The sequence below is a fragment of the Sphaeramia orbicularis genome, chromosome 19 (genome assembly GCF_902148855.1).
Source record: "Sphaeramia orbicularis chromosome 19, fSphaOr1.1, whole genome shotgun sequence".
NCBI lineage: Eukaryota > Metazoa > Chordata > Actinopteri > Kurtiformes > Apogonidae > Sphaeramia > Sphaeramia orbicularis.
The window spans coordinates 24,755,266-24,782,943 of NC_043975.1; the positions used below are offsets into that span (position 1 = coordinate 24,755,266).

Here is a 27,678-nt window from a genome sequence, read left to right on the forward strand (position 1 = left end):
TTTATTTATTTATTTTTTTCCCTGGTTTTTTCTTTGATTCTGTGGAAATATTTGCTCTATCGTGCAAGGTAAGACACTACGTATCTTTAGTGTTTTTCTAAGGGGGTTAAGGGGACGCCTGCATGCACCTCAGAATGGAAAAGTTTCCTGTCTAGTTGCACACTAGATCTGGACTGCCTTAGTTATAGACCTGATCATAGTTTTCTGCTTTATGGAACTGTTTTATATGTGATTCACTTTTAATACTTAGGCTTTCCCTCCTTTCTCTTTTTTTCCTTTTGTTTATTAATTCAGTTCGTGATTTGGGCTGGAGTCTGTCGAATTATTTGGTTTTACAATCTTAGCAGTCCCTATTAATATTAGTTTGCCATTTGCAGTCTACAAAACTGGTGTATAAAGTAGTTTTTTAAAAGAACAAAATCAGATTTTTCCTTCAAGGAAAGAAAACTGGTTTTCACAGTGTTACGGAAGCATTTGGAGCATTTTGGCATCTTGACTGCAATAAGCGTTTTTACAAAGCCAAATAAAGTGAACACATGGACAAATTCTAATATATAACGCCTTTGTTCTAATAATAACACAGACCTGTAATTGAGCTAAGGTCAAATTTGGAATTGGTAGATTTATGGCTTCTCAGCGGTGTTTTGAAATGTGTGCGTAGAAGTTAGTGTCCGTGTGTAAACGCGGACATGTGTTCATGTTGCGCATGATCACAGGCTACTAACAGGCCTGTGTCTACACCTGCCAGGTGAAGATCTGCCTCAAACACACGCCTGCAATGTCCAGTGTGGACACTTTGCAACCTTCTCAATCCCCACTATGCCTCGTCCCACTGGGAGCAACTTTTATTTTTAGCCCATGTCTTCATGGCAGATGGGCAAGATACTGTGATGCTGTGGATGCTCATACCGCACCATTTCCCTGACGTTAATCCGTGTTGCTTAAATCAGAGGCGTGGGACCATGGAGAGAGGCAGGCCTCTGCAAAAGCAGGTCTGTGGACACAATGGAGGACGGAAACTAGTCTGCATGTTAGACCCTGTCAACAGTGCACCTGCTATCAACAGTGCACCTGCTATTCTTATGTAACAGGATGGGCTCCTTCAGTGGGAACCATCTGTAAGGCACATGCAGATTTCAACATGGATGGGAGTCATCAGGGGTTTTAAGGTCTTATACTGAGTTCTTTCTGTATTTCTTCTCTTCAATATTTTATTACCTGATACAAATCAGAGCTACTTCTGTTTTCAATCCTGGCTGTGCAATCACAGTGATGCTAAATGGCAGCTTTCAACAAATATATGTGTTGAGATGTAGATGTGGTGTTCTTCTGCCTGAGTGTGTTTGTGTGTCTCGCATCACATGTTCTTGGACGCAGAAGGTGTTGGTTTTGAGTTTCTTTCACCAAGTGAGCCCATGTGACTGCTTGGCTTTGCGTCTGTATTTTCCAGGGTATTCAAAAGGTGAAATAAGGTTAAAGATAACTTAAAGGTTTTTTTTTCCTTAAAAATTAATTAACTTATTTGGTGAATTTCCCCAATTTAGAATGTCTAGTACATCAAATTTTAAATCATTCCATCAGAATAATATTTTATTTTTCCTTATTTAGTCAGAACTAAATTCTAATCCAGTTTGTCATTGATTACCCAGTATGTTTTGGTGGTCCATACTGGAAACACCTTCTTCATGGAGGTTAGTGTTTTTAATGGACTTGACTGGTGCTGTGAATATTCCAAAAGAAACTGCAATATTCTCTATGTCACTTCCACATATCTACTCAGATACTTCTACAACTACATCTACTTAATACAAATAGGTCAGTTTGAAATGGCACAGATCTGTTTCGGTAGTCATGTCCGACTAAATCAAATTTTCTAATTTGTGATGATGATATTTACCCAGTAATCCCCAAAGGTTAATCCATTCATCACTGATTATTAAACAGCTTCTGTAAGTGTAAGTGTTGGAAGAAGTAAATACATTTTAATACCTTGAAGGCTCCTATAACATCATATTCTGAATTAAACTGTCATTCTCTGAATTGAGTGTAAGATTGCAGTGTTTACTCATTTACTTAAGGCCTCGATCAACTACAGACACATTGTTTAGCTGCATACTAAAAAATCAATATGCCCATAGTGTCTCTGGTGGAAATCTGACCATTCAGCTGGTCCAAGGAGATTACACTCAGTCTTCACAGCTCCTTGGTATGCAGCGACGAAGGCATACCGAGCATGACAGCAGCTGTCCTCTTAGCAGGAGCATAATGCATGTAGCAATATGTGACTTAACCTCCTGCTAAACACATCAAACCATGAGTAAAAGACAGCAATGCTTGACCCTGGATAACTACTGATGCCGTGAACTTTTTGATCACTGGTTTAGCTTACCATGTATCTGTTATTATGAAGTAGAATACTCCATGGTATTAAGTAGTAACAGGTGGAGAGGCCACTTTAAATGGGCCCCTCTATAGGGTTTGCAATACAGGGTTAATGGATAGGTGACAGGGTGTTGAAGCGAGTTGAGAGAGCGAACTCCTGTGTTGCGATTTGACCCCGTGAGAAAACAGGGGAACAGGCGCATGGCAAATGTCAAAGGACGTGTGATAAAAGCCCTTGTTTGCTCAGTAGATCTGTTGTTTACAACTTAGTCAAATTCCCGACATGGTATGTATACAGCGATGGGATTGAGACGTTTGTCAAGGTCTTTAAACCCCTGGTATCATCTCAGTACAAGTGGACAAATAATAAAAAGTGTACCAATGACTTTGCCAACATGGTGGGATTGGACCATATACTTTTCTGTAGAACTGCTTTAGTAACCTTTTGGATTAGGAGTTTTCATTTTCTTCATCTCCATTGAAAACTGCATATCACTGGATGAATTAGACCTGTGAAAAAACTGAAGATATAATGGTTCCTTTGGCGTGGATTGTGGTAGATTGCTCTCCATCTTTGACTTTGGATATGTTGTAACAAAACTGAAAACATGGCATGAAAAGGTTACTTTTTAGAGATCAGAGATGGATCTCATGGTACAGTGATGCTACAAACATGGTGATAAAGCGCTCAGCATACAGTACACTGATGCAGCAGTAACATCAGACAGTGTATTTAACAGTGAATCACTTAGGGGGAACATTTTACTGCACTATGAGATACTTTAAGTAGATTTTGTTGATAATCCTTACATATTTTTACTTTCTTTTTAAAGCAGGTCTGTCACTTAGTACTAGGGGATCATTTTTGCAGTGTGGTTATTATTTAGGTAAAGGGTCTGAATACTTCTTCCATCACTAGGATTCCTTAACAAGTTCTCAAATGAAATCAGAGAACTATAAAGGATAGTGGATGGGAAGCTGAACCAGGAAGTTGTCTCAGGGTTTTTACGATCATATTGATATACTTACGTTTCAGTAATGGGATTAAGCAGCGGAAGGGTATAATAATACCTGGAGTAAAATCTAGCAAACTGAAGCCAGTAGTTGGTGGGATGACAGCGACAACGCCTATTACTGTCTGAACTCAGATTGCCCTTTTGACAAAAGCTATAAGCTAGTTCATTAAGTTTCCGGAGGTGAATATTGGTATTCGCATTCCACGGCCAGCTAGTGTAACGAAGAGGTGTCTACATTACCCAGTCTATATCCTCAACCAGAATGTCACAGGTCACATGGCCATCCCTGACATGCAAGGTGATATATATATTACTGTCGGGGAGACCTCTGAAATCAAGCAGTCCCCCCTCGCTTCCTTAGTTTGCCACCTGTCCACAGTACAACCAAGTGAGCATAGTCTTTTAATGAGCTAATTGTCTTTGGTTGCACTTTTAAGATCAAACTTGTAATGTGTACATCATGCTATTTGCTTTTGTTTTAAACCCTTGTTAGGAAAATTAAATGAAATATTGTGTGACACTTGATGTTTAAATATAATTCATGACAAGTTGGAGCCTAATAAACACAACAAACTATTTTGGATGATACAGAATATCCCAGACTTAACTTGGCTCTTCAGCAGGTAGAAATATACACTGATGAATGTAGTTACAAAACTGAAAATAGTGCCAAAACATATTATTTACTTAACTGATGTGAAACACAAGCCAGCAACGTTCTAAAGTCACCCATACTGTGACGGAGTTTCTTTCCTTTTATGAACTGTCCATCTTGATTTTGGTAGCTTGGCTTGGTTGTTTTATTTTAAAGACTTTTAGCAGCTACAGCAATAATTACATGATGTAATACAATCAGAAAATCCCCCCCATAAGACTCATCCTTTCTCAGGACGTGTATTTTAGGATTGGCTCATAATCCAGGGCAGCGGGGCCCATGACTCCCAGAATGGGGTTTTGAAATGGGATGATGAGGGGGAAATGAGGACCTGCAGGGAACAGAGTTGGCTGCCAAGGCTGCTTTGTGACTGAAATGACAGTAACTCTTTAGTGAAAGGATTTAGATCTACAGTTTGTTGTCATATTGAAATGGGGGAAGCATTGCTGTGTTGATAAGGAGAACAAAGATACAGTAGTGAGTTTGTGTACGTGAGAGCAATTGGGGATTTGATGAGTGATAGGGTTCAGATGGTATGATTGAAGTCTGAGTTGTATGAAAGGGGGATTTAGAGCCTCAGGTGTCATGTAGCGGCACAGTGGGGGGGATGTAAGTGTGGGTAGGAGTACAGAGGCGGAAGCACAGTGTGTTTGGGGCCCCATGTAAGATAGAAGGTAGTAGAGAGAGGAGTCAGCTCGGTAAGTTAAGTTGGCATGCTGTCCTGTTTATCGGAGGGATGTGAGGCACAGAGCGAAGGCTCAGCCAGGAAGGAATGAGCAGAGTCATCGGGCTTCTGAAACACGACGCTTTCCTCTTGATTGCCTGTAGCAGCTGGGTTGCCACCATATCTGTGTGAGCGTGTGCATCTCCCCATGTGTTTCAATGCATAATTTTCTGTTTAAGTGCACTTGTTTGAGCAGGTATTACCCAATTCATGTACAGTATCATGTACAGTATGTGTAATCAGTGGCTTCTTCTAAGCCATGATGTTGACTGTCTGTTCTGTGTGTTACATGTGTGGATGCAAAACCTGAGAGTTTAATGCTTCATCTTATTCTTAATTTTTGTCTATTTATGTAATCTTAAGTCATACATTTAATCATAGAATAAGATGTTGCTAATGATGTGACCAAGTATCAGGTGAAATGTGATGCTGTTTTAAAAATATATGCTATAAATGTCATACTTTGGTGTCAATTTGGATATTTTACTATGTGCTACAATTATATCTTTCCTTACACTTGGATTTTGTTACTAGTTGGAAAAACAACTATCCCATTGAACCTGTGCAATTACATAACTGTGAAGATACCTGTAGTTTTATTTTAACTATATTTGTGCACATTTTCAACTTTCTTTTTTTACCCAAAAGTTAAGAAGATCAGTTTTTCCTTTGGCTGATCATAGTTGCTCTACAGGAAACCAACCTATGTTGTTTGAGTGGTTGCTAAACACATCAAAGGTTGTAAGCAAATGCCACTTGGACACAGAAGGGAGCGTCTGCTAAGCTAATAAGTAATCTGATGTAGACAAGTAATGTCATGGTGTCTTTAGAACGGTGGGAAAGTATCGCCAATCACAGCTGCCCAGTGGCCGTCTGGTCATTTTGTTTTTATCCAGACACTTTTAAGTGCTCATGGCTAACTGAGGGGAAGGGGGCTGGGCCACGGATGTGGGGCACCGGATGAATGGCAGGGGGTGTAGGGTGAAACATGGATCAAATCACCTAGACTGATGATCATTAGAAACACTGAAGACAAGCACAGACAAGACTCTTAGCACAACTGCGTTACTAGAAATTATTTGAATGTTCACCATAGCTCAAATAGCTCAGATAGCTTTGACTGTTACTGAATAATTCAAAATGATAGCCATGATCAATCCTCCTTTCAGCTTCTTCTAGGGAAAAACTGGTGTGGCAGTATCCCTTCGCAATGCGAAGATGGCAATCCTGCTCCCTCCCCCAGGCACCTCTGCGTTCCGCCTCTTCACACAGGAGTCACTGGCAGAGATTGAGAGGCTCGAGAAGGAAGGAAAAAGTGCCGCTGAAGTAGAGGGCCATGAAGATGAGGAGCCACTGGTCCCAAACGCTGATCTGGAGGCCGGCAAGAGTCTGCCCATGATCTATGGTGACCCTCCATCAGAGTTTCTCAACACACCTTTGGAGGATTTGGACCCCTTCTACAAAGCACAGAAAGTCAGTCTGAGCACATCTGGGCCACCGGCGCCAGGCCATGTTGAAACACATAACCACAGGGCACACTTGACTTTAATGAGCTTGACTCCTGCTCTATATTTGCTGCTCTCCTTACATACCCTTGAAATATGACAGGAAGTATTCCTTGACATAAATTTTCATTATCACAACTGCACTCAGTATCCCTTACGCAATATATACAATTTCTCTAGTGGGATGCATGTGTTATAGCACTATGTCAAGATTGTCATCACTTCATTCATTGAAATCTTACTTCTGAGATCAATTGATATATATTATATTTATGTGCATCATCTATTTTCTCAGACATTCATCGTGATCAGCAAAGGAAACACTATCTTTAGGTTCAATGCTGAACCGGCTTGCTACATTCTAAGCCCCTTTAGTTCTGTGAGGAGAGGAGCCATTAAAATTCTCATACATTCATATCCTTTTTTGCTGTGGTTTTCAGAGATTTTTTATTTTATTTTGTAATTTTGTATTGTTTTCTTGCTTCCCTGTTTGCTTCCTTAACCCTGTTTTAAATTATTTAGCATGTTCATCATGATTACGATTCTATCAAATTGTGTATTCATGACAATGAGCAACCCACCAGCATGGAGTAAAACCGTGGAGTGAGTATCTCACCTTTATGGCTTAATGCAAAGTCTCTATGGAAATTTCATTTATACAGTGTTTTGCATCGTTTCCTCATAGGTATGTTTTTACTGGTATTTATACGTTTGAGGCAACAGTCAAGGTGTTGTCTCGAGGTTTCTGTGTTGGATCTTTTACATTCCTTCGAGATCCATGGAACTGGCTGGATTTCATGGTGATCAGTATGGCGTAAGTATCTAAACACATACGTATATGCAAGTTGTTATGTTTGCCTTGTCTTTATGTATAATATAAGTAAAAGACTTTTAATGCAATGCCCTATAAAAGTTACATCTCTCTGGCTCTCTTAACAACTTTTTGTGCATTTGTACACACAGGTTGTCATACTGCTCCGATGGTTTCTGGTAGTTTTTAATAGAAACAGGGTTATAAACTCAAACTAACTGCTTTCATTTATTTCTGTTCCACAGATACGTCACTGAGTTTGTTGACCTTGGCAATGTGTCAGCCCTCAGGACATTTCGCGTACTTCGAGCCCTCAAAACAATTACTGTGATTCCTGGTACTTTTCCTCTTGTTCATTTATTTTTACATTGTATTAACATGTTATATTTGTTCTAAGATCATTTTACAAAAAAGAGACTATGTGAGTATGTAAGAGAGACTGATTACATAACGTTGCAAATATTTCAGTATTTAGACCAACTTAATACATTTCATCTTGTGATTTCACTTTAGTGCCAGTATGTGTCACTGACAGGTAATATCACTTGTTTTGTCAGGTTTGAAAACCATTGTGGGCGCATTAATCCAGTCAGTGAAGAAAATGGTGGATGTCATGATTCTGACTGTCTTCGCTCTTGCGGTGTTTGCTCTCGTTGGCCTTCAACTTTTTATGGGAAACCTGCGCCAAAAGTGTGTGCGGTGGCCCATCTCAACAACAAATGAGACGGCATATGAATTTTTTAACACAACATCCGCATTCAACAACACTTTTGGAGTTAATGACACATCATATTTCAACAGTTCTTTCAATTTCATGGAGTATATTGAAAGCGCAGGTATGTTAAAGACATTACAGCTCTTCTTTTACTTCACTTCTTTTATCTTCTGGAGTGGATCTGACTGTCTTTTCTTGTTTGGTCGTAGAGAATCAATATTTTTTGGAAGGCAGTAAAGATGCTCTTCTCTGTGGAAACAGTTCTGATGCTGGGTATGTTGCTGAATATAAACACTGAGATTTTTATGTGAATGCATTTTTTTTAAACCTCTTTGTTAAGCATACATTCAGGTTTTGCTGTAACAACATTATGCAGTTTTACAGAATACATTTATGACTGTAGTTTGGTTACATTATATGAGAAAACCTCCCAGAGATGATTTAGAGACTGGGATAGCAAACATAGCAAGCTGATTCTTCTTCCTTGTTGATAGAAAGTGCCCTGAAGGATACACATGCATGAAAGCTGGGAGGAACCCCAACTTCGGTTACACCAGCTTTGACTCTTTTGGATGGGCCTTTCTCGCCCTCTTCAGACTCATGACCCAGGACTTTTGGGAGAACCTTTTCCAGCTGGTTGGCACCTCTTTAATTTGTTCTAAATCATGTACATGTTCCAGCTAAACATGTTTATTTTGACGTGACTGTATTTAAAACTTTGTCCTTAGTTCTCGTAGCTTCTTTTTCATGTCACTCACAGATCCTACGGGCAGCTGGTAAGACGTACATGCTGTTCTTTGTGGTGATTATCTTTCTGGGCTCCTTCTACCTCATCAACCTCATCTTAGCTGTAGTAGCCATGGCTTATGATGAGCAGAATCAAGCAACTCAGCGAGAGGCCATAGAGAAAGAGGAGGAGTTCCAACGGCTGCTAGAGCAACTCAAGAACCAAGAGCAGGTAAATGAGGCAGATATGATCTACTCTGACATGCATCACTGAATAAAAACTTTGACAACAGACTCCAAATCTGCTAAAAAGTATATCAACACTACAGGTTTTCATTCAGTATAATGTAAATATGAGAAACTTTAACCTTGCAGGCCCAGCATCTAGGGAGTCGTGCAACTTTAACAAGCAAGAAGTCTCTCAGTCATCACACAACATCTGACCTCGCAGATGATGAACAGAGCCTCGAAAATGATGAATCTATCAAAGACTGTAATGGCAGAATTGTGCCCCGTCTCCTCATCAGAGCGCCCACCATGGTAGAGGTCAGTCTTCAAACCTCTGATCCCAGCTGATCTGGTCATACAATAGTGTGGAATATTTAAAATTTACACATGAAAATAAGTTATTATTTGGTCAGATGTTTTAACTTTTAACACTATTAGTCATGATATTAGTATTTGTACTAGGGCTGAACGATATGGACAAAATTTCATATCTCGATATTCATGCCAGATATCTCGATATCGATACGATACAATATGACTATGGGTTCGGTGAAAACCGAGCATTTTTCAGAAAAATACAAACATTATAAGACAAAAGAATGTGGAAAGTGCAGTTTTATTTATAAGAACTCACTGCCAGTCATCAACATTAACATAAAGTACGAATAAATAAATGACAAATCAAACATTTTACTGCAGAAAATGTTTTTTTACTGCACAAATCTATATCATTTATATCGTTGCTTTTTCGATATTAATATCTTGAATGTTCATATTTAGATATAGATACGATAACGATATATCTTTCAGCCCTAATTTGTACCACTAGTTTTGATATCTGTTTAAAGCACATGATGATTTTTTACAGTGTGCTGTAGAAGAAGAACTCAAAGAGAAGTCATTAGGCTCTGTTCACAGCATGCTTGAGGTGGATCAACCAGGCCTAATGAAGAGAACTGCTAGTGCCATGACTGTTCTCACCACTGCGGCTATGGAAGGTACAGGACCAATGGAACACAATCTTTTTACATTATGTTACTGCTGTTATTTAATATCTACACGTCATTTACAACTTTTCTGGCTTTTAATTTCATAAAGTACAATGTGATTTATATACAGGGAATAGGTCACATCTGTCCATGAAGCTGGTGGTCAGTCAGTTGTCCAAGTACTTCAAAGCCTCTGAAAATGGAGGGACTTTGTTTAATTGTTGTAATTCCTAAATGGCTAATACAGTAGTTTTTGTTAAATCCCTTGATTTAAAGATAAAAGTCCACACTTCAGTCTCATGTTAATTGCTTCATGTCACATCCACTGTGAAATTCGTGTCACTGACCAAAAATATAAGGACAGGACTGTGACAATTTCCATATTAAAATCTCAAACTAGGCCTGTGTTGTGCTCTCCCATGTATTTACATTAGATCAAATCCAACAATGTTCAAATTCAGAAGAATTTGTATTTTTATTCAATATCGCATTTTGTGACCTATTTATGGCAGCATATCTCTTAACAAGGAAACATGATAAACAACAGACAGGACATCCGCAACTGATTGGCGTAAATCCTAAAATGCCACAGAATTATACTCAGCAATTAGTAGTTAGAGCCACAAGACTAATGTTTATGGTGACGTGGAGTTACTAGTTAATTTAGCAAATGAGTAATATAATGTTAAAGCTGCAGGAGAAAAAGACCTAGAGTTTGATAATATACAGCTACCTTTTACAGCTCTGTCTTGGTCCAAATCATAAGAATATTTATGAATACACATGGCCTGATGTTTCACGCTATTATGTAAAAGTGACAATATGTAGAGCAGTGGGAACAGAATCTATTTTACCATTTTATCAAACTGCATATTTCTATAGGCAGAGATGACATGTAACTGTCAGAGGTGAAAATACTTTATTCACATTAAATCTACAAAAAATAATCACACAATGAGTGTGTTTAGTGTATTGCAGGTCATTTCTGAGGTGGAGATGCAGGATGTGAGGCTGTTCTTTAGGCAATGTAAAAATAAACAAGGCTTAGTTGCAGGTTTGTAGAGGACATTTTCTAATTTGAGCTGTAATTGCTTAGATTATCGAGCAGTTAACAACATCATACACTTGCTTATTTTGGGCCAACACAGTAGCATTGTCTTGAGCTTATTGCAGATGGGTTAATCACATTGTGTGTGGGAAATATCCCTGTCAACATTTAGTGTCATGCCCTCGTGGTGTTAAGCTTGGGCTATTTCAGCCCAAGAAAAGACCTGGCAAAGAGACATTATTTATTATAGCACTCATCATCGCAGCTGAATCATGTGTAAATCACTGAAGCATATGTTATATACAACAATATGTCTTGCCTATTGTAGAAAAATCTATAGTTTGACACCAATTAAATAACATTTGCCTTCACAAATTTGCCTTACTCATCACAGATACCCACTCTCACCTCTGTCTGCCTGTTTTTGTCTAGAGTTGGAGGACGCTCAGAGGCCATGCCCACCCGGCTGGTATAAATTTGCTGATATTTTCCTGAAGTGGAACTGCTGTCCACCTTGGGTGGTCTTCAAAAAGTGGGTGTACTTTGTGGTGATGGACCCTTTTGTGGACTTAGCCATTACTATCTGCATCGTGCTCAACACCCTCTTCATGGCGATGGAGCACTACCCTATGACCCCAGAGTTTGACCACTTGCTTTCAGTGGGAAACCTGGTAAATTAAAAGTTTGAAAGAATGTCTCAAGTAATTTAATTCTGTCAGTGTCAGTAATAGTTTCTTTATACCCATTTAGGTTTTTACCGGGATTTTCACAGCAGAAATGTTCTTTAAGCTTATTGCCATGGATCCGTATTACTACTTTCAAGTTGGATGGAACATATTTGACAGCATCATTGTCACTCTCAGTCTGGTGGAGTTAGGACTGGCCAACGTCCAAGGCCTGTCTGTACTCAGGTCATTTCGTCTGGTAAGACATCATGATTATGTTTCCTATTCATTTTAACATTCTGATTTCACTCTCTACATCATAAGTTGTTTTTTTTTGCTATTTCTCTGTCCTGTGTTGGAGATAGCTTCGTGTCTTCAAACTTGCCAAATCCTGGCCCACTCTCAACATGCTGATCAAGATCATCGGCAACTCAGTAGGAGCTTTAGGAAACCTGACTTTGGTGCTGGCCATCATTGTCTTCATCTTTGCTGTCGTGGGCATGCAGCTTTTTGGCAAAAACTACAAAGACTGTGTGTGCAAGATCGCCGATGACTGTGAGTTGCCTCGCTGGCACATGAACGACTTCTTCCACTCTTTCCTCATTGTGTTTCGCATCCTTTGTGGGGAGTGGATTGAAACCATGTGGGACTGTATGGAAGTATCTGGAGCTGCCATGTGCTTAATTGTCTTCATGATGGTTATGGTCATCGGAAATCTAGTGGTGAGTCTAAGAATTACACTTAAACTAATGATTCTACTCCTTTGAAGAGTAGGTTTTCACCAACTCCTGAAAGAAAAAGTTGATATTTAAATGATCTGTAAATTTAGTGGAAATGCAGAGATAAATGAAAATAAATGAACAGATAAAAGCAGGATTTTTTAAAGGTTCAAAATATAAGGTTTCACAAATGCTCTGGTGTTCATGTGAAGTTTGTGCTGGGGTCTGTTTTGTGTTGGGATGATTTGTGCTTGGAATGGATGTTTAGTCAACTTCATTTCCAAGCTAATGATAGCTAGTGTTTTTTTCATTGCTGTAGAGATGCACAAGAGAAACACTGAAGAAGTTGAGTGTGAGCATAAGGATTTTTTAATGGAAAAAACAGAGTGGGTCTTCTACAGAGTAATTAGTGCACTGACCAGTATTATTGATGCAGGCAACTGAGGCAGTTGTTATTGTAGAAATGGAATTATTAAAAAATTACCAACTCCTCCCACAAAATAAACACAAACTTCCAAACTCCCATATTGAACATTGTTAAGTGTGTAAGATGTGGGAGAATGTAAACACATAAATGAAATATAATGTTCATAATTATGCCCTAATTATTGCCCTAAAAGTATGAAATGTGTTTTTGATATCATAGAATAAGTTTTTTTTTATCTGTACATGATTAATCACAATCACAGTCTTCAGTCATTGTCTTTACAATAAATTATAGGATTCGGTGACACTGAGCAGAGACAGGAACCATGCAAAAAATGCAAAACAAATTCTTAAAAATATGTGCTTCTAAAGTTTAGGCTTGTAAGGGGAAAAAAAGAGTAATTTTAATCAAGTAAAACAGAATATTGTCCACATTATTCTCAATATGACTTGATGACCTGACTGATAATCTGGGAGGATATTGGTCCATATTTCAAATTAAAATAACATATTTCCAACTATTAAACAGCAGCTAGTATTACCATCCAGCCACTTCTACCTTAATATCAACATCTGTTACTGTTATCTGATACAACTAATCAAGTGCTTGGGAACATACTTTTGTGTTGGACGTAGCCTGAATACAGAAATATGTGTTCCACTGAACATTAATGTTACATAACACTTCTAAATACCAAAACATTCCTCTGTCAGTGAAAAGACTTTACATTTCAAACTTAACATCCAGTGCGATATACTTCCTGGCTTTCACAGATATCAATAGATATTTTTACCTCCGCCAAGGAGGTTATGTTATTGCCGGCGTTGGTTTGTCTGTTTGTCCGTCCGTGTGCACGATAACTCAAAAAGTTATCGACAGATTTGGATGAAAATTTCAAGAAATGTTGATACAGGGACAAGGAACAATTGATTAAATGTTGGTGGTGATCGGGGCGGGGATACTGATCTGCCTTGGTGGAGGTCTGCGCTCTCCAAGTGCTTTTCTAGTTCAAAATTATTTTTCCTTTTTCCCTGATATAATCATATAACACTATCAGACAGTAATGATAGCTAAGAGGTGTTATATGTTGTTTTGACATGAAATATGGTCTGATTGCCTCGCTGATTTCAGTATCGATTGTTATTCCAGTTGCTCATTATTAAGGATGTGGTGAAATTCTAATAATTTGTTGGTTCCCTGTGTTTATATGACTTGAAAACAGCTGTATAATATACTTTTACTAGCAATATTTGAGATTTCCTCCCTGCTCTTGATGCCAGGAGAAAATGTCCGCCATTTTAATCTGGTTTGTTCCAGTGAACCAACGTGCCAGACTCCAAGGCCTGAGTCTGATCCATCAAAACAGGATGTAGCCATTGTAATGACACCTATTGTGTTGAGTGAAAATATCTGCTGTCAAAGTGATCGACTATCCCTGTAACTGAAAAACCCCGAGTGGACAAAACAAACTGACTCTAATGAGGGATTTTTACTTTTTAGCTAATTCGGCAGAGGGTGAGGTGAGGTGCATTCACTTAAACCTCACAGCCAGATACCACCAACTGGACCTTTAATGTGACGGTTGATCCTGAGTTCCCATATGCTGCCTCTGGTTTACTCTGAACAACTGTTGCTGCTGTGAACCTGCAAAGCTGGGAAACAGATTGTTAAATTCTCTCTAAATATAACAGTTATCTCACTATAATGCCAGGAGATTTTGTGGTCTCAGCAGCCTATTGTTAAGCCCCTTAGCTACAGGTGCCAAGGACACACAAATTGAGATAAGAGTAACAAAGTCTATGTAAACTTACATTCAAACTGTAAATGACAAGTCCTGATCACCTCAAGTATGGAAATGCCGTCCCTGACATTTTATCATGGCCTCACAGAACAAGCACATGCAAATGATCACTCATCATATTTAATAACAAGAGTCTAAACCATTTCCTGTCAGGTTATTCATAGAAATGGAAAGGAAATGGCTCATCATCAAGTGCTGACAAAGTATTGCACTGCACCCTTGCCAAAATTATCAAGGCTTTTTTGCGGCTCACACTACACCCCAAACCTTTCCACCATACTCTCACATATACATGCACACTATTTGTAATGACATAAAGCCAAATAGTATACTTAATGCACTTATGAGAGGGAGGGGGGGGTTCTATTTAAATCAAATGACTCGAGCAACCAAACAGTGGTTTTGACCTTGAGTAAGTGCTAAGATCCGGCTCAAGTAAGCATGCAGCCACAGAGGTAACAAACACAGACAGCTGAGGGAGCACAGACCAGGTGGCAGTGGACTGGATGATAGGGAAAAGTCATTTGATCACTGATTGAACTGTAATTGATGAACAGATAATTTTGTTGCATTACTACAGTGACATATGGAGTCGATCGGCTTAACTTGTGTCAGCAAGGATAACACAGTTCGCTTTTCATTATCTTTGTTTGACAGTCTTATATTTACTGACTTTAGAGACATAGAACTGAACTTTATGTCAGCCACATTCCACTTATTTATGAAATCTTTATTGGTCACACTATTGAAATGTAAAACACAGAACGTAGATCATAATATTATACAGCACTGTGCAAAAGTGTTAGGCAAAGACTAAGGTTTGGTATTTTTGCAGGGTTGAAATTAACATGCATATTTATTTATTATTTCTCACTCTCTTTTCTTCAGATACAATAAGAAAATACACGAAATATGTACATAACCTTTCCACACACACACATGCACACACACAAAAAAATGGACTAAATGGGTTCTAAAGGTTAAAGTCACTATTTAGTGTGACCCCTGACCCGATGACAAGAAGCAGCACAAACAGTTAGAAACATCTGACATGTGTTAAATGAAACCTGGTATAAAATATAAGAGTAATAATGCCATAAATCGCATATTGTCTGAACAAAAGGGTTGAAGACATATTAAGTGTAAAGGGAGGCCACACTAAATACTACCTCTTTGGTTTATAGAAGCTGTTTTTCTCTGAAACTTTGGTTTTTACTGCTGTACATACTTCCCATATATCCAAATTGTACCTTAATACAGAAACTGTGGAATGCATATATGTGGTCATTAGAACTTTACTAAACCCACTGAACCTCATACTGGCCTAGGACTTTTGCACAGTACTGTTTAAATCCCATTTGCTTGTAACATACTTTAATTTGACTTCAGTCTTATATTATGGCCAAAATGTTGCATCTACATGAACAGATTTTACAGAAAAAAAGAAAAACTAGCATTTTTAAATTCAAAATAAAAAAAAACCCAAAACAAAATCAAAACAAAAATAAGAGTTAACCTGCATTTTACTGAAATACACCAAAATCCCACTAGTAAAAACAGTTCACTATATTACAACAACTCAAGTAATGTGTTGATGTGGTTAGAAAATAATGCAAACTAATTCCTACTTTGAAAAAACATTTCAGAATTTTAACTATTTGACTGTGAATACCTGTTTAATTAATACAACTCCATCAAGACATGTGCAATATGTAAATTTTCTTTTACAAAATTGCACAAAAACATAGTCTTTGAGGACCATAAAATTAAATGTCAATGCTAGTGAGATAGAAGATACTCTTTGTTACAAAATAAACTTACTGATAATGCACATTTGTTACATCTGTGATTATATTTAGATGATTCTATATTTTTTCATATCTTGTTTCCACTTCTTCACTGCTGAGCCGGTGGTTTGTGTCACTCAGACCTTTTACTGATTCACAGCTACCGCAGTGGAATGCAAAAGATCAGCCTGCGCCTGGACTGTGTAACCATGATCTCCCGCTAAACCTGGGAAACAGGAACCGAGAAATTGACTAACAGGTTTTAGAAACTAAAGATAGCTGTGTCTGTAACAGGCAGGCAGATAGCATAATATTTACTGATGCGCCATCACAGGACTGATATGTGATGTGTATATGAGATACTCACATGAGGCTATATGTGTTTCAAGCTTTACCACCAGATACATATAGATATAATCCAGATCCACCAAGCATTCATACATGAATAAAAAAAGGTGTTTAATGTGTGAAGACACACAGCGTCAATGCTGGGATATTTGGTAGTTCCCCTATTAGAAATAAACATTAAAATATGAAAACACACAGTACCTTTTTTACCATTCTATACCAACCTTAACATATTACAGTTTTTCTCTATTGGTTCGGCTCATTTCTCAAAACAGAAACTACAATCTCAGTCTTACAGTTCAGCACGAGACCATAGCTCACTTGCAAAGGCTCATATCTCTCCCAAAAGTGTTCACACATGCTTCAAACTAAATTCTTTTCCCATATAAATAGTCAGTGCCACCAAAAAGGTAGAGATCCTTCTCAATTACTTTGGCTCATTTCTTGAAACAGAGCAGACGTTCTCAACACTCTTGTTGCTTTTGCCAAAATAACCTACATCAGGGGTCTCAAAACATGCGGCCCGGGGGCCAAATGCAGTCCATCAAAGGTTCCAGTCCGGCTCGTGGGATGAATTTGCAAAGTGCAGAAATTCCACAGTCAGGGCTGTGCAACTCATTTTAGTTCAGGTTCCACATACAGACCAATATGATCTCAAGTAAAATATCCTACAAAAACAATGACTCCATATTTTCTTCTGGGTTTGATGTGAAAAAAATATTACATTATGTCTATAAATAACAACAACTTCAAATTTTTGTCTTTGTTTTAGTGCAAAAAATGACATTAAATTATGAAAATATTAACATTTACAAACTATCCTGTAACAATAAAATGTGAATAACCTGAACAAATATGAACAACCTAAAATGTCTAAAGAAAATTAAGCAGAATTTTAACATTTTTCTGCTTGTTACTTAGTGTTTAGTGTCTTTGTAGATTCAATCCATAATGCACATGTAAAAATGATAAGAAATTTCATTTTTTTTCAGGTTATTCGTATCTTTTTGTTTGGATAGTTTATAAACATAAGTATTTTCATAGTTTAATGGGGGGTTTTTTGCACTAAAACACAGACAACAATTTGGAGTTGTCATTATTTATAGGTTATTATGCAATTATTTTACTGGTCTGGCCCACTTGAGATCAAATCGGGCTGAATGTGGCCCCTGAAAGAAATTGAGTTTGAGACCCCTGACCTAGATGGTTCAGCACAACACAGTGGTTCACCTGAAAAAGCTCATATCTCTCCGAAAACAGTTCACTCGTGTCAAAACTAAATTCCTTTCTCATATAAATAGTCAGTGCCAACTAAATGCATTGTTCCTTTGGCATTGTGTAAGCACTGCAAGTCCAAATGCGTAGATATTTTGTCACTATTGCATTGAAATATCCCTCATGTCCACCTCTCAGTCTGACCCCAGTCCTTCATTGACAGTGGTTACTGTACTAGTTTTTTTTGTCTAGTTTACAGAATACAATTGTGTATAAAACTGAAAAAAAAAAGGATTTTACGGTAAGAATACATTTTCACACATCACACATTGCACTCACACTACCAAGGAAATTGTAACCATTTCAATTCACACACACATGAAGTAACTTTCATATGTCAGAGTAAAAAGAAAATGTATACAACATAATATATTCTAATATAAACACATAAACAAAAAACAAGGAAAATGATATGTAGCCTACAGTGCTGTAAATAAAGCTTTCACAACTAACATTTTTCACTCGTCACTGTCCTCAACCTCCCTCTCCTTGCCACCATCGTATTATCCTCTAATTTTGTTAATTGAATAGACTATTGTGCATGTGACGACTTATACAATGAAATGATGCTGATATGTTTTGGAGAGAACAACCATTAGACTGAGAATGAACAATCAGTTTCAATCAACAAGATTTATTCACTTGGGAATTGTGCTAAATGTAGGCTAACTGTATTTGATCATTTGCAAAGACGTACTAAGACATTTGCAATTTGATGAAAACAATGAGAGATTCAATTCTGTTGTGAACCATTGCCAAGTGGTTTGGAGGTTTGTCCATGTTATTTTGAGAATGTACTTTCTGTTTCAAGAAATGAACCAAACCAATGGAGAAAAACAGTAACTCTGCTGTAATATCACACTAAAACCACATTAACTATTTATTCACACCACCCACAAACAGGAATACAGGAGCTTGTTTCATAAGACAATATCTAATATAATTCATAAAATATTCTTGCATCAGTTGCCACATTATGTTTTACTGTATTTTAACAACTACCTGAATTCCTTTCACATTATGTCCTCAGGTGTTGAACCTCTTTCTGGCCTTGCTACTCAGCTCATTTAGCGGAGACAATCTCTCAGCAGGTGATGACGATGGAGAGATGAACAACCTCCAAATCGCCATCAACAGGATTAAACGGGGTATCAACTGGTTCAAAGGCTTCATCATCCGAACCGCTCTGCAGATACTGAGGAGAAAACCTAAGGAGCCTGACGACAGCCAAATGGAGGACACTGACCCTAAAACGGAAGGCATAGAAATGAACCACTTGGACAGTAGTCAGACTCTGAAAATGGCGGACGGGATAGCTAATTGTTTAGTGGAAGGCCGGTCCACTGGATTTATTGTAGATGGTGAGGTCAGTCTCAATGTGCCAATAGCCCAGGGAGAGTCCGACTTCGAAAACCTGGAAGATGATGAAGACGATGTGGATGATATTGATGCTGATGACACCGAGACATCTGAGGAGAAAAGTAACCAACAGTATAAGGTAATGAAATCAACTAATTACACATAGATCACTTTTAATGAAAGTTGTTCATTCTTCTCTCACTGTTCACAAATACTAATGAGGTTGATTGTTTTCAATTGCTTTTATAGGAAGACTCACAAGATGAATGTAGTATTTATGAAAATGTCAAAGTAAGTGACTCCATAGAACTTCAGTATTTATAGATGTCTGAACAAGAACATTTAATATCCTAGTACCAATTGCAAGGTGTGTTTTTATGTGAAATGCTCTATGTGAGGTTCTGTTAAATAATGAAAAATCAAGTTTCTTTTGTAATTCTCGACTAGCTGATGGGTGCTCTAACTGATGGGGAGTCCTCGGTATGCAGCACAGTGGATTATCAGCCACCTGAGCCTGAACCAGAGGAGGTGGAAGAGGAAGAGCCTGAACCAGTAGAACCAGAGGCCTGCTTCACAGACAGTAAGAAAAAAAACCCCACAAAAGCAAACCAATTAATAATGAACTGCGTAGATAGACAGACAGACAGACAGACAGACAGACAGACAGACAGACAGACAGACAGACAGACAGATAGATAGATAGATAGATAGATAGATAGATAGATAGATAGATAGATAGATAGATAGATAGATAGATAGATAGATAGATAGATAGATAGATAGATAGATAGATAGATAGATAGATAGATAGAACTTTGTCACTGAAGGACCCATATAAAAGAAACAAAATTTCATTGCATTGACTCTCAAAATCAATTAAAAAAATGAAAAATCCTTACTTTGAAAGTATAGATATGATAAATACATTTACATTGTTGATATATTGTGTTAAATTAAACTTGAAACTTGAAAAAACTTGAAAAACTCCACAGTATTTTTTGCCCCAAACAGTATCACCAGTATGAGTATTATTACCAACCATTATCTATCCCGACCAACCTTTAACTGTTTGTATCACCACCAGACCTTTAGGAACACTTATTGTATTTTTAATGTAAACTTCCGATTGATTCCGAACATGCAATGAAATTTGACATATATGCGAACAAGCAAAACATGCATAATAATACAAATATCAACAATCATAACAATCTTAGACAGAAGAGCAGCATAACAGTTCCATTTACATGCCTGAAAAGCCTTCATATTTTTTCTTAGATTTGTGTTTGCACTCTTTGCAGCAGAGACTGCGTGCACTCTCAGCTTCTGTTAGTCACAAGTAAAAATCTAAATTTTGTCATTGGGGGACATAATGTCGCACAGTTGGTTAAATAATGTCAGGGGGGATTCCTTATTGGGCTTCATGCTGCTACTGTGTGATTAACGCCCATCCTTGTGCACATGTTTTGTGCAAGGGTAAAGTGAGTGGTGGCAAAGGGGTACAATTAGAGAAGATAACCAATGGAATAAGAAAAAAAAATTTAATTTGTAGCTTCTACTACTAGAATCACTCTGCAAATATGAAGGTAGTTGAACCACTAGCAGACAACCACAAAATTTAATCAAACAAATAATCTACTCTAGTTCACTTCAAGTAAAGAATTCAAAGACATTTATGCAGGAATTGTTCTTAAATCTATTCTTAAACAACCTGGATTCACATATTACAATACAACTACCCGTGCAGTTCAAATATCATAAAATATTATTTGGAATAAACATGAAAATTGGTCAAATTTAAACATGTGACTGTCCTCAGACTGTGTGAGGCGTTGGCCATGTCTCACTGTGGACATCACCCAAGACAAAGGCAAGAGTTGGTGGAACCTCCGCAGGACTTGCTTCACTATTGTGGAACATGATTGGTTTGAAACTTTCATAATCTTCATGATCCTTCTCAGCAGTGGAGCACTGGTAAGTATTGTCAGTGCAAAAAAAAGGAAACTGTTAATATTCTGTGTGAAAATATAACTAAGTATTACTGAGTATAACTGTCTCCTTTTACAGGCCTTTGAAGACATAAACATAGAAAGACGGCGAACAATCAAAATTGTTCTTGAATATGCTGACAAGGTTTTCACCTACATCTTTGTCATTGAAATGCTCCTGAAATGGGTGGCATATGGCTTCAAGACCTACTTCACTAACGCTTGGTGTTGGTTAGACTTTTTCATTGTAGATGTAAGTTTTCATGCCTTGTTTTAATGCTGGCCTGTATGTGTACCTTTCACAAAGAAGATAGTGTTCTACTTTCCATAGGTTATTAAGAGCAGGAAATTAATGATGATTCCACAGTAACACTTGAATAGGAAATGTTTTGATTCTGCCACAGGTTTCCCTGATTAGTTTAGCTGCCAACTGGCTGGGCTACTCTGACCTCGGACCAATCAAATCCCTCAGAACTCTCAGGGCGCTCAGACCTCTTCGAGCATTGTCAAGATTTGAAGGCATGAGGGTGAGTCATTGGTTTCATTTTATGCAGCAAGTGCATACTTCACTATTAAGGTTATGTGCATGACAGGTTATGACTCACAAGATGCAAAGCCTGAGATGGTGAACTTGTACTAATGTGACTGGCTTTCCCCTGCCATGTTTGGTGAATGCATGCTCACACAGTGGATGCTGTAACGGACTGAGGTAAGATAGTATGGACTGAGCATGGTATTAACCCATAAAGACCCAAACATGCACCATCTACCAAAATTGTCTACTGATTTAAAAATTATCCACTGATTTAAACTGTCTAATCCCTGTTGATCCACAAATCCAGTGTTTTTCAACCTTGGGGTCAGGACCCCATCTGGGGTCACCTGGAATTCAAATGGGGTCGCCTGAAATTTCTAGTAATTGATAAAAATTTTAAAAAATATAAAAAAAAAAAAAAAAAAAGACTAATTAGAAATATATGGTGAGTTGACAGAGACAATCACAATCCATAAAAGACATGACAAACTGTGAAGCTGAAACTGAAGCACTGTGATACTGTTTATCTTTCAAATGTTCATTGTGGTCGGTTTAAGATGCTGCAGCTCTTTCATAATTCATAGTTTGAATTATTGTTTGTTCAGTATTAATTGTCAGCTTTGTAAATCCAAGCTGGACTGACTGTACATATCCTGTACATATCCTGATATCCATATCCTGCAGTAATTTCACCTGGCTTTTCTGCCTCCGTCCATAATAATATACATTATATAGACTAAATGTTGTCTGAAATTAACATTTATTTGCAACATAGTACAGCAAATTATTACATGATCAAAAACAAATTAATTTTAGCAAAAAAAAAGTGTCTCCATTTTCAATGTCTTGGGGTCACCAGAAATTTGTGGTGTTAAAATGGGGTCATGAGCCAAAAAAGGTTGGGAACCACTGCACTAATCCATGTAAACAATTGGTGTAAAATACAGTTTGTCATCTTTTCATGGTCATCAGATATGACCCATTTGGACATTCAGAAGCTCCATAGTTATCGTGGAAACACCATCATCTTCTACAACATTGATTCACCAGTAAAACTCATGAAGTTAGATCAATGACAGTGGATGGACACACTTGGTTTATGTTCTTTTTGCTGAAAAAGTCACTTTTTCTTCAGTTTTCTCTATTTTTAATATAATAATCCTCAACTCTACTCTGAGCTTTTATGAATATCTACATGATCAGTGAATTAAATGTTTGAAAATGCCTGATTTTCACTGAAAAAAACAGAAAATACAGAAGATAATATGACAATAAATGGTAATAAATCACTTAAGTATGGTTAAATATAGAGAAAAATTCATTTGGGAACTGCCACAAATGTCACACTGGGTCCTTATGGGTTAAGTCATTGCAATTTTTTTCAATTTTACATTTTTTTCAACTACTTTCATGTTTGTAACTGAGTTTTCTTGGTCGGCAGGTAGTGGTGAATGCTCTTGTTGGAGCAATTCCCTCCATCTTCAATGTGCTGCTGGTGTGTCTGATCTTCTGGCTCATCTTTAGCATCATGGGAGTGAATCTGTTTGCTGGGAAGTTCTATCGCTGTATCAACACCACCTCAGAGGAGCTCTTCCCCATGGCTGTGGTCAACAACAGGAGCGACTGTATGGAAATCAAAGAAGCCACGCAGGACGCCCGCTGGATCAACGTCAAAGTCAACTATGACAATGTTGGAAGTGGATACCTGTCCCTTCTGCAAGTGGTGAGGCGTATTGTGCAATTGATATACCCTTGAAACATGTAAAGAATCATGTGACTAATACAGGTCCATGTGAAAAACAATGCTCTGTATCTGCAGGCGACTTTTAAAGGTTGGATGGACATCATGTATGCTGCTGTTGACTCAAGAGAGGTACTGTATTATAAGTAATTACATCGCTGAAACATCCTTTTCTAGTAGTTCCACGACTGATACAAGACATAAATACACTCTAATAAATATTGTGAATGATTGTTAAATTCAGAATCAGGACTTTGGATTCTTTACACCTCTTTCTACCAGTATGTAATCTGTATGTGTTTTTGCTGTGTTATCATATTTTGACCTTCAGACTAGTATGGACAGTTTGTGATGTATTTATATTTTATTTCTAGGATTAAGGTTCAATATGTAACATTCCTATATGCTTGGGTGCTTATGTGACATTTGCGTTGGAGTTTGTGTTGTTTTGTGAGCTGGTCATTTATTAAGGTTAGGTAAGTAGTAACTCCAGTTCTGAGCTGATGACTGTTTCTTTTTGCCTATATCCACGATAAGGGTCTTCCTCTGATTTCTATGTAGACCACTCATTCAGGTTTTGCTGTCATAATTCTTATTCTCTTCCCTGAATTCTTTGATGCCTCTTTTATGTTCCCCACAGCAGCGACACAGACTCCAACAAAACATTGCATAAACACACAAGCATGTGCAAATCTTACATATTGGAGCTATAAAGGCATTCTGATCAACATTTGTACTGCTTTAACAGCATCCCTTTACGTTTGGATTTTTCATCCTGTTTCTTCACCAATGTGTGTCACAGTTCACAGTATTAATATTTAATACAAAGTCTATTTTTACTTTTAGATTGAGGAGCAACCTTCTTATGAGATCAACCTGTATATGTACATGTATTTTGTCATCTTCATCATCTTTGGTTCATTCTTCACACTCAACCTGTTCATTGGTGTGATTATTGATAACTTCAACCAACAAAAGAAAAAGATAAGTATTGTAAATTGAATGATCATAATACTGTGAGTCTACACAAAAACAGAGGGAAATTCTCTTTAATATGCAGTCTTTCTTTAATTATGCACATTTTAACATAATGTAATGTGTAATAGATTGTAATCATGTTTGTATTGTGTCTGCACTTTGGAGACAAAGACATCTTTATGACTGAGGAACAAAAAAAGTATTATGATGCCATGAAGAAACTTGGCTCCAAGAAGCCACAGAAGCCAATTCCACGTCCAACGGTATGTTTAATTTTTATGAATGTGTGCATTTATATGTTAGCCACCTCTGATATTTATAACATGAAAAACTGTGAAGCATAACATCATTTTTGAAGGACTCACAATAGGTTTTAATAGACTTCTTTGATATTGAAAACTATTAAAAAGATAAGACAAACTGATGACACACCAGCATGTGGGCTATAACCTTGTGATCAGTGATCTTTGCACTGACATTTTCTGCACATTGCTGGTGTGAAAAGGTCACATGGCTAATCTGGATTTCTTTTTTTGTCCCTCTTGCTGCTGCGTACCTTTGACCTGAAGAATCCAATCCAAGGCTTAGTGTTTGACTTCATCAGTCAGCAGTTCTTTGACATCTTTATCATGGTGCTCATCTGCCTCAACATGGTGACCATGATGGTGGAGACGGATGACCAGAGTCCAGAGAAGGAGGATTTCCTTTTTAAAGTAAACGTAGCTTTCATTATTGTCTTCACTGGAGAGTGTATATTGAAACTTATTGCCCTGCGACAATACTTCTTCACCAATGGATGGAACATTTTCGATTTTGTTGTGGTCATCTTGTCCATAGCTGGTGGGTGCCAAGCATATCAAACGAACACTTACAATTACTAGACAGAATTTCTTTAAACACATAATAACTATAAATATTCTTTCTAACCATGTTGTATTTTGTTTTATTTCAGGTACAATGCTGTCAGACATCATTGAGAAGTACTTTGTTTCTCCTACTCTCTTTAGAGTGATCCGTTTGGCCAGAATTGGCAGGATTCTGCGTCTCATTAAAGGAGCCAAGGGTATTCGGACGCTTCTCTTTGCTCTGATGATGTCACTTCCTGCCTTATTTAATATCGGGCTTCTCCTTTTCCTTATTATGTTCATCTTCTCAATATTTGGCATGTCCAACTTTGCCTACGTCAAAAAGGAGGCTGGAATCGATGACATATTTAATTTTGAGACATTTGGTGGAAGCATTATCTGCTTGTTTCAGATTACAACATCAGCTGGATGGGATGGGCTTTTACTTCCGATGCTGAACAGGGAACCTCCAGACTGTGACCCAAATTTCGAGCACCCAGGCACTGATGTGAGAGGTAACTGTGGCAGCCCAGGTATGGGTATGATGTTCTTCTGCAGCTACATCATCATCTCATTTTTAGTTGTGGTAAACATGTACATTGCCATCATCTTAGAGAACTTCAATGTTGCTCAGGAAGAGAGCGGCGATGCGCTCTGTGAGGATGACTTTGAGATGTTCAATGAGACCTGGGAGAAGTTTGATGTAGATGGAACCCAGTTCATTGAATATAGCCGGCTGTCTGATTTTTGTGATGCGCTGCAGGAACCGCTCAGGGTGGCCAAGCCCAATCGGCTTCGTCTTATTGAAATGGATCTGCCCCTTGTTATTGGAGACAGGATTCACTGCCTGGATGTTTTGGTGGCTGTCACACAGATGGTCTTGGGTGACACAGTAGAGATGGCAGCAATGCGTGAGAGCATTGAGGCAAAGTTCATCCTAAATAACCCCACTTCAGACTCCTTCGCACCAATTACCACAACTGTACGACACAAAGAAGAGGAAAGAGCTGCTACAGTTATTCAGAGGGCTTACCGTATGCACTTACTAAAACGTTGTGTACGCAACGCTGCTTTTATGCACCGCTCTAAAAGAATAGGGAGAAAGGATGACGATGAAGATCCACCGGAAAAAGAGGGGTTGCTTGCACGAAAGATGGGTGTGCTATATGGTAGCAATGTGGACCTTGCAGAGGAGATGGAGCAGGCTGCTTTACAAACTTTAGCATCGCAAGAGCCTCCCAAACCTGAGACCCTTTCAACTCACACTGAAGCTCAATGTGATCCAGAACCAGCTGAGCCAAATCTAATAGTTGTGCCTGTAGAAATTACAAATGAAGTTTTATTACATTCTGCCCCTAACCGAAACCTCTTTGTCCTGCAGGAAAACTTAAGAGAGTCAATTGTATAACAAAGAGCAGAAGACAAATACACTGAACTATTATTTTTCACCAGTCAAAAAAGTTATCTTGGCGGTAGATGCAAAGTGTGACTAATATAGCTGACTCATCATTATATGAAGAGATTACCATATTGCTAAATAATAAATTGCATTTTAGATTATTTAAACTTAAAAATGATTCCTGTTTTGTCATGCTGTACATCAGTGGCTTTTCAGATGTAAAGAACTGGAGTGCATTGGGTTTACCACAGAAACAAATGTCACTGAATGTTACCACCACTAATGCTAACTGCATTGATAAACCCAAATTTTAATTGCAGTGTTATGTTCAACATCTATTTAAGAAATGCAACACTTAATGCCTTCATTTGGACCAGCCAAGTGTTTCTTTTGACTTTTTCTTAAAAAAATAAAAAATAAAAAAAAAATAACAAGCCAAGCATGCCAGTTTCAAGCTAAAGAGCAATTTGAACATCGCATGACAAAACCTGAATTATCCTTTCATAGGATTTTATTCTCAGTTCATGTCAGCTGTCACTGTGTGACAGCTGATGATAGGCTTAGAACATCAGTTGACTGTTTAAGTTATATTTGTATGCTTACAGGTAGAGGTGCATTTTGTAGACTTTAGTGGCATCTAGTGGTGAGGTCACTGACTGTGTCTAATTCTGTATCCCTGTCCTCACATGTCAGATGTGTAAGAATACTTATGTCAGACACTAAAAACATCACATGTCCTCAGTAGTGTTTGTTTTGTCCTTTCTATAGAATACTGTAGAAACATGGGGGACTACTCCTCTGTAAACATATATGGCTCATTATGAGGTAACAAACACACAAAAGTTTTTCTTTTGAGCTGATTATACACTAATGGAAACAAAATTATATATGTTTTATTCCAACTCTGTAAATAGATCCCCTTAAATCCTACAAAATGCATCTTTAAAGGCAATAAATAATCAAATGTTCTTGCTTTCTCTATTATAATATATATGCAGGAGTATTATACATC

General features: G+C 37.8%; 1 protein-coding gene across 1 annotated transcript; it reads left to right on the forward strand.

Moving 5' to 3' along the window:
• Positions 1-27,153, forward strand: scn4aa (sodium channel, voltage-gated, type IV, alpha, a). The gene is made up of 28 exons (XM_030122308.1): positions 1-68; positions 5,947-6,250; positions 6,578-6,696; positions 6,796-6,885; positions 6,968-7,096; positions 7,339-7,430; positions 7,651-7,828; positions 7,880-7,929; positions 8,018-8,081; positions 8,303-8,444; positions 8,569-8,766; positions 8,910-9,080; positions 9,631-9,760; positions 11,232-11,470; positions 11,550-11,723; positions 11,830-12,186; positions 18,852-19,319; positions 19,430-19,471; positions 19,628-19,760; positions 21,000-21,154; positions 21,248-21,421; positions 21,573-21,695; positions 23,145-23,426; positions 23,523-23,576; positions 24,291-24,428; positions 24,581-24,685; positions 24,992-25,262; positions 25,375-27,153. The coding sequence occupies exons 2-28, from the start codon at positions 5,996-5,998 to the stop codon at positions 26,673-26,675; spliced, it is 5,634 nt and encodes a 1,877-aa protein (XP_029978168.1). The 5' UTR covers positions 1-68; positions 5,947-5,995; the 3' UTR covers positions 26,676-27,153.
• The last annotated feature ends 525 nt before the right edge of the window (positions 27,154-27,678 follow it).